The following is a 21,330-nucleotide window of genomic DNA, read 5'->3' on the forward strand; positions in this document are numbered from 1 at the left end:
CGGGTGTAATAACTTCATATAAAACTATATGAAACAAAATATTTTTAACGTACATTTAGTTATTTAAAACTAAACTAAATTATGTTTTGAAAATATATTTCATCACTTCTTTAGTGACACTACTACAAATAATATAAAATCTAGTAAAAATATATAAAAGTCATTTTTGTTTCTAAATTCCAAACTTTGTTTGGATTTCTTAAACAATTATTTTTGGTTAAAGTGTACAAGTCATTGTTTTAAAAATTTCATTACATGTGCTTAAAAAAAATTCAATTTAGTTCTAGAAAATTTTTAATCAAATTAATATTATCACTCAAATTTGAAAGAAAAAAAAATCTATTCTGATAATTTTATTAATTGTATTTTTTGCATTTAAATTTTGCATTTTTTGCAAAGTTTAACTATTACTAATTTTTTTTTTTATTTTACAAAAAGGTTAATTTTCATTTATTTTATTATTCAAAGTGTAATAATTTGCGTAAGTTTTATTTAATAATTTACTGTTATATTGAATATTTTGATTTCATATTTTGATACATTTTTAATTAGTAAAATTTTGGTTGTGGTAAAATTTATGTTGCATTTTGAATTAAATGACACATTTATATTTTTTCTAATTTTTTGATAAAAATATATTAGTAAATTTGCAGTTGTTAAAAATAATAAACAAAATTTGACAACTACTAAAAAATTATGCAACTTTGAATTTCTTAAAATTTTTGAGATAATGCTTTTTTATTAATATTTATAATAATATTTATAATAATTTTTAATATTATTTATAATAATTTTTAATAATATTTAAAATTAGAAATTTCTTAACAAACCTAATAAGAATACTTGTTTACTTAACAGCTGTTAATTTTATATAAAAATATTAAAAATTTGTATTTTTGCAAAGTTTTTTTAAAAATGTGATAATTATTTGATACAATTTGAAATTTGTTTGAATATTGAAAATTTGGGGATTTTGAGTTTGGTTCACAAAATGATATGCTATTATTAAAAGAGTTATTAGAAAAAAAATAGAAAATTTTGGCCCTATTTAACTTTTTCCTAGAACTTTCTTCTTTGTAAAATAATATTTTATAAATTGAATATTATATAAAATTATAAATTAACAATTATGCATATATATATATATATATAATATTAATGACGTTAAAGATCAACCTGTTATTTTTATCCTGAATTAATTGTCTTGTTTATATTTATTCAAAGATTAAATTGAATATACGTAAGTGAAGATTCTTCTTCATTTATTACATTATTATTATTAATTGTAATTGTAATTTTCCTAATCAAAAACAAATTATATATATAGATATAAAAATAATAAATGTTAAAAATAAAGTAGGAAATGTAATACTAATACTGCCAAAAAATATTTATAGTTTAATTTTGAAATAATTCTGATGATATTCTAACAAGAATTAAAAATATATATTAAAAGAATAAATTAGAAAATGTTATAGGGTTTCTACAAAAATTTAGAATCTTGTATAAAATTTATAGAATTTCATCAGAATATTAAAATTGTCTCGCTAATTGTTATGTCTTAATTTTTCCTAATTGTAGTAATAGGCTTGAAACACTTTTAAGTTTTTCTTTATTTTTACAAAAAATTGTTCGTATAAAGTATTATATATATTAGAACGCTTATAAAATTAGGCAATTTTCTAAATTGTCGTAGTAGACACGCGACACTTTTTAGTAGGTTGTAAAATTTTACAAAAAATTGTTCGAACTTGTATAAAGTGTAATATATAGTTAAAAAGCTTGTACAATTCTACATAAAATATTTATAGTTTAAAATTATGGTTTTTAACAAAAAAGTCCTTAAAATCCTGCCTATACCTAAACAAACTTATTTCTGAATTCTCGTATTAAACACATGACACATTTTAGTATTTTGTGTAATGTTACAAAAATTTATTTAAACATTTATTTTTTTTAGTTTATTTTATTTAGAAAACGTACAAAATTCTACAAACAGTATTTATATTTTAAAATTATAGTCCTTAGAAAAAAAGTCCTTAAAACCCACCCCAAACTCGAACAAACATTTCTCTAAATTGTCGCAGTAAACAAGTGACACTTTTAAGTACTTTGTATTTTTTCACAAAATTTTCTTCCAACATTTATAAAGTGTTATATATATATTTAGAAAGCTTAAAAAAATACACTCACTATTTATATTAAAAATTACAATCCTGAACAAAAAGTCTTCAAAATCCCACCTAAACCTAACCCATCAGCATCCCAATACAAATTTCATATGTTACATAACATATCGCACTGATTTATTTTGTTATTCTCTATTTTTCGGGTTTTTACAAATCCAGATAAATAAAGATAATTAATTTATTATCTAATTTATTTAAAAACACGTGGATTTTTTTGTCATCTTACGGATATAGTTCACAAGATTTGACGTCAACACGAAAAACGAGTTTCTAAATAAGTTATTAGTCCAGTTTTATAATTTTTTAATTGCATAAAATTTTGACAAATTAAAGGTAAAAATAAATATGATTGTAATTTTTGTAGAAAATCATAATTCTTCCATAATAAAACAACAAGTTCTAACGCAAATCGACTGTCGTCATAATAATGGAATAATATTTTAATTCATTCATTAATTAATATTTTGCTGGTTGATATTTGCTTCAAGCACAATAATAATTGTAAAATTTTTAGTATTTTCATTTCGTATTATAGTAAATTTAATAAATTTAAAATAAAAATTTACTACACAACTTTGTTTAATATTTTTCTATATTATTTCTTTATATCTTGTCAGGACCTTGCAAGTACTTTTTTTTAATACCTTTCAATGTTTTTGTATTGTGAATGCGTATAAAAATTTAAATACGGAAGATATAAAAAATTAGTTAATTAATTAATGATATTTATTTATCTGGATTGTAAAAACCCGCAAAAACGACAATAACAAAATAAATCGGAGCAAGAATTTTATTAGATGTCATTTAATTCTAAATGGGAGATATTATATATTGATGATGGTTTAGGTTAAGGTTTAGGCAGGATTTTAAGGACTCTTTTTGTTTAGGATCTTAATTTAAATTATATGTAGTGTATATAGAATTTTATGAGCTTTCTAAGTATATATTACACTTTATAAGTGTCTGAATAAATTTTTGGGTAAATATGCAAAGTTCTAAAAAAAATGTCCCAGAGTTGTACTACGATTATTCAAGCGGTTTTTGTTTGTTGAAGTTTGGGCCGAAATTTAACCATTTTTTTATTCAAAACCCTAATTTTTAATTTAGAGGAAAGTATGTAGAATTCTATAAGCTTTATATATATATATATATATATATATATATATATAATACATTACACTTTACAAGTGTTTAAACAAATTATTGTAGAAATATTCAAAATACTAAAAAACCGCAATTATACTAAATCAATTCAGAAGGATGTTATTGGTTTAGGTTTAGATAGGATTTTAAGGACTTTCTTTGTTAAGGACCTTAATTTTGAATTATATGTAGTGCATGTAGAATTTTATAAGCTTTCTAAAAATATATTACGCTTTATAAACGTTTAAACATATTATTGCAAGAATATGCAAAGTCCTTAGTAAAAAAAAAAATAGTTCTTAGTAATATTTTAAAATAATGTCGACTTTTAGAGGTCCTTAACATGCAAACAAATAAGTTTAAATATATTAAAAAATTACTCACAAGAAGCTCAAACAATATTAATTAATATCTTAGTATAAACATAAAATGTTTTTATATATGTAACTTTTTAAACACTTTGGCGCCAAAAAATTCTAAAATCTCCTAATAAGGTTTCTTGAACTTTCTCGTAGCATTTCCTTCGACTTTATTTGTAAACAATTCGTATTTTGTTTTTGCAATTTTATAATTGTGTGTTTTTTACTTGTTTCTCTGAGGTCATAAACGCGTTCGAGATCTATGCAAATTTTGCAGGGGAGGACAACCTTTCGAAAGAATAAAAAATAATAACTCACATAAGCCTAGGTATATTTGCTTGGAAATTTGTCTTGTATATTTTTATATTTTTAAGTATACCGAGTTGCTGTAGATTACTATAATGTTAGACAAAATACTTTAACTACTAATAGTAATAATTTTATTATAAACAAATTTCCCATACACAACATTCATATCAATCGAGTAGTTTACGAGTTATACGATATATACGTGGTCTGTTCAAAAAGTACCCGGAATTACTAATAATTAAATTTCGCGGGTCTGGAGTGTCTGATTGTCAAATTTTTTTTTATTGTGTTGGTATACATGTCCCTAAAGTATGATGAAATTTCAGCTATATTCACTGTTTACTTTGTCTGTGGTAGTCGCTAAGGTTCGACGTGTTTTTCTGAGCTCGGCGATTTTACAATGGAAGAATTGAAAAGTCAAAGAATTTGTATTAAATTTTGCGTAAAAAATGAAAATAAAGTGTTGCAAATGCAAAATTCACCAGATATGGCTCCGTGTGACTTTTTCCTATTCCCAAAGTTGAAGAGACCCATGAAAGGACGGCGGTTTTCCTCGATTGAAGAAATAAAGGCCGAATCGCTGAGAGTGCTCAAGGACATATCAAAAAGTGAATATCAAGGGTGCTTCGAAAATTGGAAAAAACGCTGGCATAAGTGTATTATATCTGGGGGGGACTACTTTGAAGGGGACCACATTAATGTAGACGAATAAATAAATATAAATAAATAAAAAACGAAAATTCCGGGTACTTTTTGAACAGACCACGTATATACCGAAAAAGATGCATTTTTGCAAAAAAAATAACAATAAATTAGTTAATATCGATTATAGAGTATACCGAGTTGCTGTAAGACTTTATGATCTTAGACAGAATTATACATTAATATATTTTTAATAAATTTGCCTTTTACATCATTCAAATTAACGAAATAGTTTTTGAGTTGTACACGATTTTGCAAATAACTGCACACTCTGCAGAATAGAATATACAGTGCAACTTGCACTTTTACCATAAGGATTTTTCAAATGCAGTTTTTAAGTATACCGAGTAGCTGTAGGGCATTATAATGTTAGACAAAATTCTTTATTATTTTATTTTAAACAAATCTCTCATACACAACATTCATATCAATCGAGTGGTTTACGAGTTACACAAAATATACTAAAGTGATGAACTTTTAGCAAAAAATAACAATAAATAAGTTTAATAACGATTTTAAATTACACCGAGTTACTGTAGGATATTATGATCTTAGACAACATTATAAATTATTTAATTTTTAATAAATTTGCCTTTTACATCATCAAAATTAAACAAATGGTTTTTGAGTTGTACAGGATTTTACAGATAATTGCGCTTGAATTGCACATTGCTGAATAGAACTTAATTTTCAACTTGCACTTTTTACCACGTGGTGCTTTCAAATTAAGGTATACCGAGTTGCTGTAGGGCTTTATAATTTAATTTTGCACAAATTTACCGAATATTGTAATGAATTTCGACAAACAGTTTAAAAGTTACAAGAGATTTAAGAACCAAACGCACTATAAATACCTACTATTAAAATTATTGTACTATAGATAGTCCAATGGTCTAACACAAATAGTATATATTTATAAAAAAATAGATAATATTTCCTAACTATTATTATTTTTACAAAATAGTTTCTAACGCCTGACTTTTCTCAATAAATCGTTGAAGCGAAAAAACCCAGCAATTCACCGCGACCAAGCCGTTGAGGCATCGGATCTCCATATAAATTCTAAAATTTAATATAAAACCCACTCGCCTCGTTTCGTTGGTTATTCTCGGACTTTGTTAAAATTCGATCATTTTTTTGCACAAACAGAATGAAAAAATATTCCATTGGGAAATTTCCTACAAATTTAAATAAATGGCATTGGATATCTTGTTTTGGAAGAAGGGTTAAAGATAATATATTTTGGGTTTAAAAATAAAAAATATTTTTGGAAATTTATAAGGCTTGTAAATTTTATTGCAAGCAAGGATACAAAATTAATTCTGGTAACGACTACGTCTATTTTTACTAATTGTAATATGAATATATATATATATATATATATATATATATATATATATTTATATATATAATTATTATCTAAAAATATACATTTCCAACCAGTTTTGTTCTGGAGGTCTTTCTTACAAATTCTTATCGAAATTTTGAAATTTTCTAATTACTATACACGAGTCTAATTAGATTTTGGACCTACTCCAATGTGATTCCAATCACGTATACCATGTTCTAAAATTAAATTCCAAGTTCAAAGACTTTCGAAAAAAATGTTAGAAATGACACAGAAAGGTGACATTAGGTGATAAAATTATGTAAAAAAAATTATTATTTATTAATATATATATATATATATATATATATGTTAAATTTTTTTAAATTAGATATTAATTTAATTTTTCTAAGGTGTGAGCTTTTACATTAAAATGCGTGGTCTGTTCAAAAAGTACCCGGAATTTTCGTTTTTTCAAAAAAATATTTTATTTATTCGTCTACATTATGTGGTCCCCTTCAAAGTAGTCCCCCCCAGATACAATACACTTATGCCAGCGTTTTTTCCAATTTTCGAAGCACCCTTGATATTCACTTTTGATATGTCCTTGAGCACTCTCAGCGATTCGGCCTTTATTTCTTCAATCGAGGAAACCGCCGTCCTTTCATGGGTCTCTTCAACTTTGGGAATAGGAAAAAGTCACACGGAGCCATATCTGGTGAATTTTTGCACTTTGCAACACTTTATTTCATTTTTTACGCAAAATTTAATACAAATTCTTTGACTTTTCAATTCTTCCATTGTAAAAATCGCCGAGCTCAGAAAAACACGTCGAACCTTAGCGACTACCACAGACAAAGTAAACAGTGAATATAGCTGAAAATTTCATCATACTTTAGGGGCATGTATACCAACACAATAAAAAAAAAATTTTGACAATCAGACACTCCAGACCCGCGAAATTTAATTATTAGTAATTCCGGGTACTTTTTGAACAGACCACGTATATATGTATATATATATATATATATATATATATATAATATACACGTATATATATCTAATAACAATGATGAGAAATTTGTCTATAATTTAATAAAAAAGAAAGTTGTTCCTGGTTTTTCTTTGCAACAATAGACTTCTCATAAATCTTGTATATTTTATTAATGGAAAAGATGCAAGTCGAACTCGTTATAAACTTTACATTAAAAAGAACAATTTTTCTTTATATATATATATATATATATATATATATATATATATAATATTTGTTGTACTAGAAGTGGTTCTTGCAAAATCATGCACATTTGCAATATTTTAGCAAAACTTTACGATTCGATGCAAATTCAATAAATAATACATTTTATAATTATTCAGAAATACCAAGAAATAGTTTTACGTAAAAGAATAAATGAGATTTATTAATAAGTAATAGTTTTTTTTTTAATTTTCATTCATTTTGTATGTTATACTACATTTTTTAAGCATATATTTAGTCATTCAATCCAAAATTATATAGCTGACTTTAAAATTCTTTTAAAGTTTATAATATACTTTTTATAACCGATAATTAGTTTAAATGATAAAAATTATTTAGTAACAAAATACGCGGGTTTATCAATCATAAAAGTAGCTATTAAAAATTAAGAATTATTATGTTGACTTTAAAATTCATTTTTGGGTATACGGAGTTGTTGTAGAATATTTTGTTATTAGACAGTGTTGTAGATAATTTAATTTTAAACAAATTTGCCTAATATACTTTTTATATCCCGTAATTAGTTTATAAATTATTTAGTGAATAAATGCACCTTGTAAATCATGTCCATAAGCTAACCTATGTTACTTATTTATATTTAGTTGTTTTTTTTATTTATAAAATTTATTGTTTCTATTAATTATTGATTTTTTTCTTATAGTTTTGCCTATTGGCAAGTTGTAATCTCATATCGGTGTCAGTATTATAAAATCGTTATTTTCCTTTCAGTTCATTAATATTATCGATTCTTTTGGTGTTAATTAATTTATTCTAATTAAATATTTTTAGAATGACCTCAGCTATTTATTGAATTCAATTTAAATATAATAATATAATTAAATGAAAAATTATGACTAATGGAGTGCGTTGGAAAAATTATTCGTTATAATAAAAAAAACTGTTCAAAAATTGTACTTACTCAATTATTTATAACTTCTAAACTATTCATATGATGTAAATAATGTGTTTGGCAAATTTGTTTGAAATTAAATTATCTACGACAATGTCTAACAACAAAATATTCTACAACAACTCGGTATACTCAAAAATTAATTTTGAAATCTTCTAGATTGGTAATGACTACATGTGTCCTGATGGCTTGCATTGCTTTTATTAATATTCTATAACTTTTAAACAATTATTATTATTATTAACAATTATTATGATCAACATATTTGCCAAATTTGAACAAAATTAAATAACAAACAATATTGCCTAATACCAAAATACTCTATCTACTCGAAATAAATTTTAAATAATTTCCAAAAACAAAACTGTAATTTTTATAAGTCCAAAAGTTACTTCATAATTTTTTACAAGTTACAAAATATTTTTCTACATCCCAAGACCTGTTTTGTTTTAAATTAATATTTATAAAGCTATTATTTAATATCAATAATTCACTCATCGAATAGAATTGAAAAAACGATTTGAATATTTCGCACGTAAAAGAAATACATAATGAAAATGCATTTCGTTACAAATTTATGAATATTAAAATTATTATTCACTCTTTGACTAGTCACGTCAATAATAAAATAATTATATATATATATATATATATATATATATATATATATTATTTTTCAAGCAAACGACCTTAAGCATAGGAATTAGAAATTTATTTTTTCAAAATAACAAAACAATTATTTTGATTAGATTGACAGATTTCTAGTACGGTTTTTGAGTATACTGAGTTGTTGTAGGGCATTATAATGTTAGACAATTTTAAAGACTATATAATTTTGTATAAAATCTGCCAAATACATCATTCATATTAATCGAATGGTTTTAAAGTTACAAGTAATTTACCAAACTCATGCAACCACCATGTTAGTACTCGAGCTTTTGAAAAAAAAAACAATCACATTTTCTAACATTTTTTTTAGTATACCAAGTTGTTGTAGAGCATCATAATATTAGATAATATTGTTGATTATTAAATTTTAAACAAATCTGCCATATACATCATTCATATTAATCGAATGGTTTTAAAGTTACAAGTAATTTACCAAACCCATGCGACCGCCATGTTAGTACTCGAGCTTTTGACCAAAAAAGTTTCACATTTTTTAAAATTATTTTTAGTATACCAGGTAGTTGAATATATTATAATATTAGACAATATTAAATATAATTTAATTTTAAACAAATTTGCCAAATACATCATTCATATTAATCAAATACTATGAAAGTTATACGAAATAAATGCACCGCCTAGTATAGTCTATTTTCATCATCAAACTAATTCTTAGGAAAAATCTTCATAATATTATTTACTAATTCTTAGGAAAAATCTTCATAATATTATTTATATTACTCAACTTAATATAATTATGTATAAAATATATTAATGTTTTAAATAAATTTTATTATTATATTTTTTTTCTAATAGGCTTTGACGTACTTGTTAGGTTTTATTTCAAACAAAAAACTGTGTAAATAAAATGTCAATTTTATAATAAATTTTCACAAATATTTTTATATGTAAAGAATTTTAATAGTTGTTATATTTTTTGATATTTTTATTAGTAAAGCATTTTATTAGTTTTGTTTAATAATTTGTATTTATTTTTATTATTATTTAAATTAAAATCATGTCTAGAATCACGAAGGATAGCGATGGAAACTTACTGGTAAAAAAAATATAAATATTTTTTTTAATACTAAATGTTAAACACTATATTATTTTTATATTTCTGATATTTAAAAAATACTGTAAAATTATATATTTTAACATTGGATTTTGATCTAAAACAATATATTTTATTTACAAAAATTTTGATTGCATTAATGATTATGTTTATACAAAACAATTTATTACGCCCGGTGTTTTGCTGTAGATTTTGGTCAATGGCACAAATTATTGTTCGAAACGTTATATAGGGTAGTATGAGGTTTAAAAGTACTTTAAATTGCAAAATTTGGTATGATTTAAAATATATTAGTTGGTGTAACAATTTTGTATAAAATGCATGTGAACGTTTTCAGATGCATTTAGCATATTCGGTGTGTTTTTTTTCTCGTTTTTGATCCGTAGTGTAAAATTTTGTTAGAAATGTTATGTAATACTATATATTATATAAAAGTCTACTGAAGTATTCATATTTTAGCATAATAAAACAAGTATAAGTTCATGTGAAAAATTTGTGTAAAACGCTTCTGAAACTTTATCACATTTCATGGTGCATGTAACTTTCTTAGTCTGTTTTTATTTTAGTTTTTGGCTAATAGTTTGAAAAGTTGTTAGAAACTATATAAAATGTTGTACGTAATTTAAAAGTATATTAAATTGTGCATATTTTAGCATAATTTTGTTTATTTATGTACATATAAAAGATTTCTAGAAAATGCGCCTGAAAGTTCATAATAACTGAGGCTAGTTGAAAGAAGTTTTGAAAAATGAATTATTTTTTGAAAAATATTTCTAAAACTTACTATACATGTTGTTATTTTTAATATTTAAACAAAACCTTTAGAATGCATATTAAAACACCAAAAATTATTTAACAACAAAAATAATGCCATAAATAAATTTTTTAACACTTCTTCACGTTCCGAAATCAATTTTCAACACTCAAGAAACAAATGTAAGTTTTAAACCAAAAATATTACACAAACTATAAATTTTATATTTTTATCATTTACCCAAAACCTTCAAAATACTTTCTGCATCAACAAAAATAAATAAATATATTTAAAATAATATTAAATAATTTTTTTTAGGATCCCATGTGCGATCCGAATAACCCAAGAGTAGTAACTTGCGAAGATGTTATGGGAGCTTATGATATCGTAAAAAAGGCTTGCGTTGAAACGCCTTGTAAGGTAATAAAAATTTATAAAAATAAAAAAATATTTATACAGGCTTATAGATAAATGTATAAACTTTAATATTGTCTAATATTATAATACCCTACAGCAACTCGGTATACTTTAAATTTGTAATTGAACGTTGACAATTGTTATAAGAGCTTGGAACGTGCATATGTTTACTATATTGTTTATTACTTTGTGACAAAGTTTGTTGGATTTGTATGATGTATGAGGCAAAATGGTTTAAAATTATTTAATATATAAATTGTTCTAACAATATAAGACTGTAGGGCAACTCGGTGTACTCTAAAATCGACGCCAAAATTGTAGTATAATTTTGATGACTTGGCTCTTCTTGTAACTTTTGAACGATTTGTTCAATATGTGTAAAATATTTGGCAAATTTGCACAAACTTAAACAGTCTTTAATATTGTCTAATATACTATAACCCTACAACAACTGGGTGTACTTTAAAATCGATGCTGAATGTTGCAATACGATTGGGATGTCATTACGCACTTTTAGTCCAATATACATCGAGTTTTGGTTATTTTAATCGATTTTTACATCCCTCAGCGTTTGAGTAAACTAATGCAAGCATTATGTAATTATTTAGTTAAAGATTTACTTGATTTTTATTAATTTTTATTAATTTTTCGCAGAGATCGCACATTTCTGGTCTCGTCGGAATGGAATTGTATCTCAAGCACGATCATATGCAGTATACAGGAAGGTTTGTATGAAAGTTTTGTGTTTTGGGTTAGATTTTTGTTGATGGCACGAATTATTGTTCGAAACGTTGTAAAGTGTGGTATGAGGATTGAAAGTACGTTAAATTCTGCATATTTTAGCATAATAATATATGTATATGTTGGTGAAAAAATATTGAGGAAAATGGGTCTAAAAGTTGAAGTACGTTTTATAGTTATAGCATTTAACTTTTGTAGTCTGAGTACTTTTTTTATATATTATATAAAAGTCTATTAAATTGCGCAAATCTTGACATATTTTAATATATTTATATTCATATAAAAGTTTTCTAGAAAATGTGTCTAAAAGTTGATGTACGTTTTAAGATGCATTTAACTTTTCTCATTCCAAGTATTTTTTGGTTTTTAACCAATAGCTAAAAATTTTGTTAGAAAAGTTATATAATGTTATATTTATATATAATGAAAGTGTATTAAATTATGCAAATTTTGACGCATTTTAAAATGATTATGCTTATTTAAAAGTTTTGTGAAAAATGCGCCTGAATGTTGATGTATGTTGTATGGTACATTTAACTTATTTCTTCCCAAGAATTTTTTGGGTTTTTGACCAATATCTTGAAATTTTGTTAGAAAAGTTATACAATATTATATATTATCTCAAAATCTATTAAATTTCGCATATTTTGACATATTTTATTATATTAATGTTCATATAAAAGTTATGTGAAAAATACGACTGAAAGTTAACGTACACTTTTGGTTATACTCAACTTTTGTGTTGTGCTTTACAATTTTGTTGATGGCACAAATTATTGTTCTAAACGTTATTTAGTGTGGTATGAGATTTGAAAGTACGTTAAATTGTGCACATTTTAGTGTAATTATATGTGTATGTGTTGGTGTAAAAATAAAGTGTAAAATGCATCTGAAAGTTGATGTGTTACGATGGATTGAATTTCTTTTAGTATAGATTTTTTTTTAGTTTTTGATTAATAGTTTAAAACTTTGCTAGAGAAGATATACAAATTATATATTATATTAACAATATATTATATTGTGTAAATTTTGTCATATTTTAATATATTTATGTTCATATAAAAGTTATGTGAAAAATGCGCCTGAAAGTTAACATAGGCTTTTAGTTATACTCAACTTTTGTGTTGTGCTTTACAATTTTGTTGATGGCACAAATTATTGTTCGAAACGTTATATAGTGTGGTATGAGGTCTAAAAAAGCACTAAATTATGCAAATTTTGGTATATTTTGACATGTATATGTTAGTATAAAAATGTAATATAAAATGCGCCTGAGAGTTGATGTCCGTTTTTAGAAGAATTTAACTTCTTGCAGTCCAAGTTTTTTTTTGGTTTTTGACTAATAGTTTAAAATTTTGTTAGAGAAGTTATATATTGTTATATAATATATGAAAGTGTATTAAATTACGCAAATTTTGGCATATATTATTATAAAAATTTAGTAAAAAATGCGCCTGAAAGTAGATGTACGTTTTAAGATGCATTTCACTTTTGCAGCCTAAGTTTTTATTTTGGTTTTTAGCCTTTAGTTTGATATTTTGTTAAAAAAAAATTATATAATATTATAGATTATATAAAAGTCTATTAAGTTACGCAAAGTTTGACATCATTTGATATGTACATGTTAATATAAAATTTTTGTGAAAAACGCACCTAATACTTGATGCACCTTTTATGATGCATTCACTTTGCTTAGGCCAGTTTTTAATTCAGTTTTTGACCAATTGTTACAAATTTTGTTAGAAACATTGTATAAATTTTAATTCAACTTGAAAGTGTATTAAATTGTGCAAATTTAAGCATAATTTAATATATCTATACCGATATAAAAGTTTTGTAGAAAATGCGCCTAAAGTGCAAGTATGTTTTACGGTGCATTCAAGGCGAAAGAGTTCATTAGTTAGTTTTTTACTAATAGTTACAAATTTTGATAGAAACATTATATACTTTTATATACGACTCGAAAGTATATTCAATTACGCAAATTTTGCTATATTTAAAAAAATTCACGTACTTATAAAAGTTTTTTAGAAAATGAGCCCGAAAGTTAAGGTACGTTTTTGGCAACTCCAATTTTACTTTCTTACATTCCACGCATTTATTGATACTTTTGCAATCGTTTATCAATTTTTTTTATATGACAACTTTATTTCCCAGTTTCAAAGAAAGAGGAGCAAGTTACGCAATTTCTCAGCTGACAGATTGCCAGAAAAAAATTGGAATCGTGGCTGCATCTGCTGGAAATCATGCCCAAGCCGTCAGCTATCATGGCCTAAAGGTGGAAATGCCTGTGGCAGTTGTTATGCCAACAATTGCACCGGTTATGAAGATACAGAAGTGCAAAAATTTAAAGGTAATAAAAGACTTAGTACATCAATCAAATATAAAAGTTATCTAAATAAACTAAATTTAACAAAATCATTTCTAAGGCTGAAGTTTTCGTCCAAGGAAAAGACATGGGTGAAGCTAAAAGAATTGCCCAAGAAATGTCGATGGAAAAAGGTTACGCCTACGTCAATGGGTAAATAATAAATAAAATAGTTACAAAAAATGCAATAATTAAATGTACTTTGATTTTTTTTTTTTTTTTAGTTTCGATCACCCCCATATCATTGCTGGCCAAGGATCCATTGCCATAGAAATTATGGAGCAGATGAAGGAAGTGGATGCAATTGTTGTTCCAGTTGGGGGTGGAAGTATTATTGCAGGAGTTTGTGCTTATATGAGCAAAGCTAATCCCAAGTGCAAAATTATAGTAAGTAAAAAAATATTAGATGAAAGTCTTTGTATCTGACCCATAGAAAAACACAGTTTCTATGCTGTTGGGTATTGTGATGTAACAAGATAATTGCCTGAAGGTTTATGTATCAATTTTTTCCAGGGTGTGGAGTCAGAAAAGTGCCCAGGAATGACAGAGGCCATAAAAATGGGAAAACCGAGTCCCGTGGAGTCTTTTCCCAGTTTGGCAGATGGCCTGGCTGTTCCTGTTGTCGGGTAATAATATGATGAAAACTTCATATGAAAAAAATCATCGATCTTATTTTATTGCTACGTTATGCTAAAATTTGTAAAATTTAATATTTTTTCAGATCGTATATAAATTAACACAACATTTAGCAAATCGTATATAAATTATTACAAACACAACTTGTTTAGCAAAATTTTATAAAGAAAGTCTTGGGCCAATATGTATCAATGTCATAGAAATTTATATGGGTCGATTATGGGTCTATCGAATTCTGATCAAATTTTAGCAACAGAAGTCTTGAACAAAATATGAGGAAATTTTTTAATAAAGATCAAGATTTCATAAAGAAAAATGGATCAATTCATAGAAATTTGGCACTAATATGATGCATTCACTCTATAAAAACCAAAAAAATTCTGGATACTAATATATTGAATTCTAAATCAGTGCCTTGGTGTTGGTCTCAATACAATTTTAGAAAAAAAAAGTATTGGTCAAGAGACTATTATGGATCCCCTTTATGGTTTCTGATAAAAATTCCGAGAACTATCTGAATTTTGTGTTCATAAATATTTTTTTTTGGTAATTTTCCTATTCTAGTTACAATTCCTTTGCCATTGCCTCGCTCCATATCTATAAAATCATCTAAACTATCTGAGATATTTTTAGACTTTCTAATACATTTTTAGACTCCTTAAAATAATTTTAGACTAACCAAAACATTTTTAGACTATCTAGAAAACATTGTCAGACAATCTAAAACATTTTCAGACTCTCCAAAACATTTTTATACTCCTTAAAATAATTTTAGACATTCCATGAACATTTTTAAATCATCTAGAAAACATTGTCAAACCATTTAAAATATTTTTAGGCTTTCCAAAATATTTTTAGACACTCTATAATAATTTTAGACGTTTCATAACATTTTTAAATCATCTAGGGAGCATTGTCAAACCTTCTAAAACATTTTCAGACTCTCCAAAACATTTTTAGACACCCTAAAATAATTATAAACGATCCAGAACATTTTTAAAACATCTAGAGAACATTGTCAAACCACATAAAACATTTTGAGGCGCTGCAAAACATTTTTAGACACCCTAAAATAATTTTAGACGATCCAGAACATTTTTAGACTATCTCGAAAGCATTTTCAAACCTTCTAAAACATTTTCAGACACTTCAAAACATTTTTAGACTTCTTAAAATAATTTTAGACGATCCAGAACATTTTTAGATCATCTAGAAAACTTTGCCTAAGCATTTAAAATATTTTGAAGCTCTCCAAAACATTTTTAAACTCCTTAAAATAATTTCAGACGATCCAGAACATTTTTAGATCATCATTTAAAACATTGTCAAAGCGTTTAAGACAGTTTTAGACACTCCAACACATTTTTAGATACCCTAAAATAATTTCAGACGATCCAGGACATTTTTAAATCATCTAGAGAACATTGTCAAACCATTTAAAACATTTTTAAACCCTCCAAAACATTTTTGGACTCCTTAAAAAAATTTAAGGCGTTATAGAACATTTTTAAAACTTCTAGAGAATATTATCGAACCACCTAAAATTTTTGCAGACTCTCCAAGACATTTTCTGACTCCCTAAAATAATTTCAGACGTTCCAGAACATTTTTAGATCATCTAGAGAACATTGTCAAATCATCTACAAAAATTTCAGACTATCCAAAACATCTTCAGGCTCCCTAAAATAAATCCAGAAGAGGGAATTTTCACTTCAATATACTGTCAAACTTCGTTTAAATGACCATTGTATTGCTAGATAGACACTTAAGAGATTTTTTTTTTCCAAAATCTTCAAAACATTTTCTGACTCCCTAAAATAATTTCAGGATAACCAGAACATTTATAGAGTTCCTATAATAATTTCAGACGTTCCAAAACATTTTTCAGATCAGCTAGAATGCATTGTCAAATTATGTTTTGCATTTTTTGACTCGTCAGAACATTTTCTCTAAAATAATTTTTGACCATTTACGAGAATGGCCATTATATTTCTAGATGTCTAGGCAATTTATTAGAAACAAAGTCTTTTTTGTGATCAAAAAATTGAAATTTTGGTTCTATTTTTTTCTAGTTACAATTCTTTTGCGACTGCATCCCCCCACATTTACAAAATGATAGTCGTAAAAGAGGAATACATTTCCCTGGCCATGATGAGGCTCGTGGAACTCGAAAAGACGGTCGTGGAGGGTGCTGGAGCCTCGGCTTTGGCGGCCATTCTGACAGGAGAATTGGACGAGTTCAGATGCAAAAAGTAAAAAATAAAAAATTCACTTGGAAATATTTAGGTGTTTTTTTTAAGGATTTTTTAGGATTTTTTAATGATTTTTAGGGTTTGCTGCGTCTTGACAGGCGGCAACGTGGACACCACATTTTTGGGCAGAGCTTTGGAGAGAGGTTTGGCCTCCGATGGACGATTATTAAAGTGAGTAGAAAATATATATATTTATTATTTTGTACGTTTCGACGCTTAATGTGTGTCATCCGCGTTTTACACTCCTAGATTCTTAAATTCTTTGTAAACAAACTCTTGTATAACCTTCATCATTTATTTATTTATTTATTTATTTATTTATTTATTTTACAAGCCGTCGGTATAATAATATTTTAATAAAGCTCAAGTCAATATTTTATAGGTTTAATATAAATTAATTAATTATTAGCTATTCTATTACTTATTTATTTATTATTTAATTTATTTACTATAAATTTATTCATATTTAGTTATTTTATTTAAATTTTTTTATTTATTATTTAATTTATTAACTATAAACTTATGTATATATACTTATCTTTGTTGCAAGTATTTTTTAAAAATTTAATAAGTACTTTAATAAGCTTTACAATACTTTTACAATATAATTATTTTATTTAACAAAATTTTAGGTTATTACGTATTTAGGTTATTTAGGTATATAATGTACGTTTCGACGCTGAATGTATGCCATCATCTATTTGTAAATTTAATTCTGATAAATTAGAAAAAAAACTAGTGGTGTACGCCATCGTGTCTGAAAGCAAATTGCTGGAACTTCCCGTACCGTGATGAAATATTCGAGAAATTAAACGTTTTCATATATATCATTACAAATACTGTAACTTTCATTATTTTTGTTATCTTGGTATATCTGAGTGAGCAAATCAAATGTACATCATGAATCAATTTATCTCCAGAACATTAACTATCGCCATTTTATTTCGAATTCAATTTCAAAAAAACATAGTTGCCTGTTTTGCACAAAATTGGAAAAGTGCTCCCGTATAGTCACAGTCTAAACGCATTTGCAAATAATTCTGTGCGACATTTTCACTTATAATGTGCTTAGTTTGGCGGCATTTTCACATTTTTCAATAGTTTTCACAAAATTGGAAAAGTGCTCCTGTACACAAACAGTCTAAACGCACTTGGGTAAACATTTGTACCAGAGTGGCGCTTAGACTGTGCCTAGCCTGGGTAATTTCTTGAATTTTTAATCCCAATTACAAAAATATTTTATGGAAAATAAAAAAAGATGTAATTATTTTTTATTCTCAGAAGCAATTGTTTGGTCAATACAAGCAGAAAGTTTTTTAGATCATTCAAATCGCACGCTTAGTTCACTCAAAAACTGTCATTTTTTGCATATTTAGCTCTGTATCTTCTAAATGCCTAGGCCTGCCTTTGGCAATAACTAATCACCTCTTCCCCCAATCATTACAAATTGAATGTTTTTTAGATCATTCAAATCGGATTCCTATCAATAGGGATCGAATGTTTTTTAAACCATTCAAATCGGTTGATCCGTGGGCCCGAAAACCCGGACGAAAAAATGCGGACATACAAAACACACATACGCACACACACGTCCATATTTTCTTAAGTGTGCCAAAATGTTCATAAACCTTAAAAACGTCGAGAAATGCAAAAATTTTCATTTTCGATTTTCGGCCCATTACTATAACTACCCAACGGAAAGTTAATTACTCTACAGTACACATTTCGACACTGAATTTCTGTGTACGTTTCGACTCAGGGCATGTGCCATCAAATCAACAGTTCGACAGATGTCTAATCATAATGATATTTATTTCGACTTTTCGACGTTTTGACCCAAAATATGTGTCATCTTTTTTTTAATTTTAGGTTCAAGGTTACGATAGCCGACAAACCCGGTGCCCTAGCCGATTTGTGTGCAAAAGTGTCCGCCACTGGCGTCTCCATGAAGAAAATTCTTCAGGAGAAAACCTGGGTCAACGCCGATATGTTCCAAGTCCAAGTAATAATAAAATAATTTTTAACAGAACCATAATTATATAATCGATTTATATATATATATATATATATATATATATATATATATATATAATATTATTATTATTATTATTATTATTATTTCAGATAAAAATGATTGTGGAAACTCTTGGCGTCGACCACTCTAAAGAACTGCGCGATGTTTTGGTAAAATTTGTTATACATATATATATATATATATATATATATATATATATATATATATATGGGCGCTAATGGGCCATTTATGATTAAATATTATAATTATTAGAAGTGAAACCGCAATTATCTGATGTTGCCTCGTTGGTGATGTCAGTTTATTGAAAACTCAATTTATAATTAAACTCGATTTATAATTATAGAAATTTCGATATCATTTTTAGTCCCGGCAAAATGCTCGATGATAAAAACCGAATCAACTAGTTGGTTTGGTATTTAGCCTTGAGGCAAGTTACATGAACTTCCCGATATATTTAAATAATCGACTTAATCAATAAAAAATAAATTAATTTATGAGTAATTAAAAGTATTCCGAGTGGATTTATTACACATAATTGAAAACGAACGAACTCGGAGTATTTTCTAAAAGCAAATTTTCAAAAATCAATAATTTTTATAATTGAACCAGTTTTCAGGACTTTAATGATTTATTATGTTCAAGACCAAGTACTCTATCATTATACCAAGTAAATAGTCTAATTTTAATTTTAACAAATGTCAAAAGAGCTACTCATTTTCTCAAACTTTGATGAATTTTTGAATACAAACTATTTGTCTTAAGGCCGTAATATTTCAGTAAGTTCTAGAAGACCATGGTATATATCGCTAAAAAAAAAATCCATAAAAATCGGCTTAATTTTTTTTTCAACGGTTAATTACAAGAAAACGGCTCGGTAGATTTTCACCTAAAACTGATCAGTATCATTCCCAACTAATATCTTTCGAACAGTTTTTGATTTTTTAAAATCGGTTCGGTAGGATGAGCTTAAATGTGGACGAAAAGTTTAACACTTTTTTTCAAATTACAAAGAAACGGCTTGGCTGATCGTCGCACAAAACTGACAAACGATAGTCTTCCCCGAAATACATCAAATGGCTTTTAAATTTCTGAAATCGGTTCAGGCGCTTTTGAGAAAACGTCGATCAAAAGTCTAATTTTGACAAATGTCAAAAAAACTATACCAATTTTTGCAAACTTTGACGAATTTTTAAAGCTAAACGAGTTGTCGTAGGGCCGTAATATTTTAGTATGACCTAGAAAACTATGGTATCTACCGTCAAAAAAAATCATAAAAATCGTCAATTTTTTTTTTTTTTTAAACGTTATTACAAGAAAACGGCCCGGCCGATCTTTACCAAAAACTAATCAGCACGATTCCCAACCAATATCTATCGAATGGTTTTTGAATTTTCAAAATCGATTCAGAATTGCGGGCTAAAACGTGGGCAAAAAATTTTTCACTTTTCTGCAATTTACAAAGAAACGGCCCGGCCGATCGCCGCACAAAACTCAGAGACGATAGTCCTCATCGAGATACATCAAATGGCTTTTAAATTTTTGAAATCGCTCCAGCCGTTTTTGAGAAAACGTCGATTTACGGCAAAAAATCTGTTCACACACATACACACACACACACACACACACACATACTTTTTCCAAATTTGGTCTCATTCGATTCAGAATGGCTTGAAACGTCGAGAAAACATAAAATTAGCCATTCGGATTTTTTGATGAAAACATAAACTTCTCCTTCGGGAAGTTAAATATTACGATAGTCATAAAACAATAATCTCCTATAGCTTGCTTGATGTGAAGTTTGCATCAGAGAAGCTCCAAGGATGCTGTGAAGTTTTGTCATCAAATTGGCGTAATTCAACTGACATCTGTCATGTGGCCGTGTTCATTTCGCCATATATATACATATATACATATATATATATATATATATATATATATATATATATCTACATCTATTTTTACCTCAGGTGAAGGACTACAAGAACGTCTTCTTCAACGACAGTCCAGTGGCGGTGACCAGCGAGATGAGCCTGCCAGGTCTGGCCATTGGCCAGGCCTCGAAGAAACCCTTTGACTGCAACGACCCGAACAATAACCAGGGCCAGGGCCAAGGCGGAGGCAGCGCCAACGAGAGAGAGACGGTCCTGGGGCACATTAGCAACGTCTGCGACTGTTCTAACAAATAA

General features: G+C 26.7%; 1 protein-coding gene across 1 annotated transcript; it reads left to right on the top strand.

Moving 5' to 3' along the window:
• Window positions 1–11,796: 11,796 nt before the first annotated feature.
• Window positions 11,797–21,330, top strand: LOC113372892 (L-threonine ammonia-lyase-like). The gene is made up of 10 exons (XM_026613229.1): window positions 11,797–11,837; window positions 14,011–14,206; window positions 14,283–14,374; window positions 14,446–14,608; window positions 14,735–14,847; window positions 16,930–17,109; window positions 17,188–17,280; window positions 18,979–19,111; window positions 19,234–19,293; window positions 21,112–21,330. Exons 1-10 carry the CDS (start codon window positions 11,821–11,823, stop codon window positions 21,328–21,330), a joined length of 1,266 nt encoding a protein of 421 aa, XP_026469014.1. The 5' UTR covers window positions 11,797–11,820.

This window comes from Ctenocephalides felis, unplaced genomic scaffold, assembly GCF_003426905.1.
Source record: "Ctenocephalides felis isolate EL2017-DRISC unplaced genomic scaffold, ASM342690v1 CF-g0.4_SCAFFOLD_01604, whole genome shotgun sequence".
In the NCBI taxonomy this organism is placed as follows: Eukaryota; Metazoa; Arthropoda; class Insecta; order Siphonaptera; family Pulicidae; genus Ctenocephalides; species Ctenocephalides felis.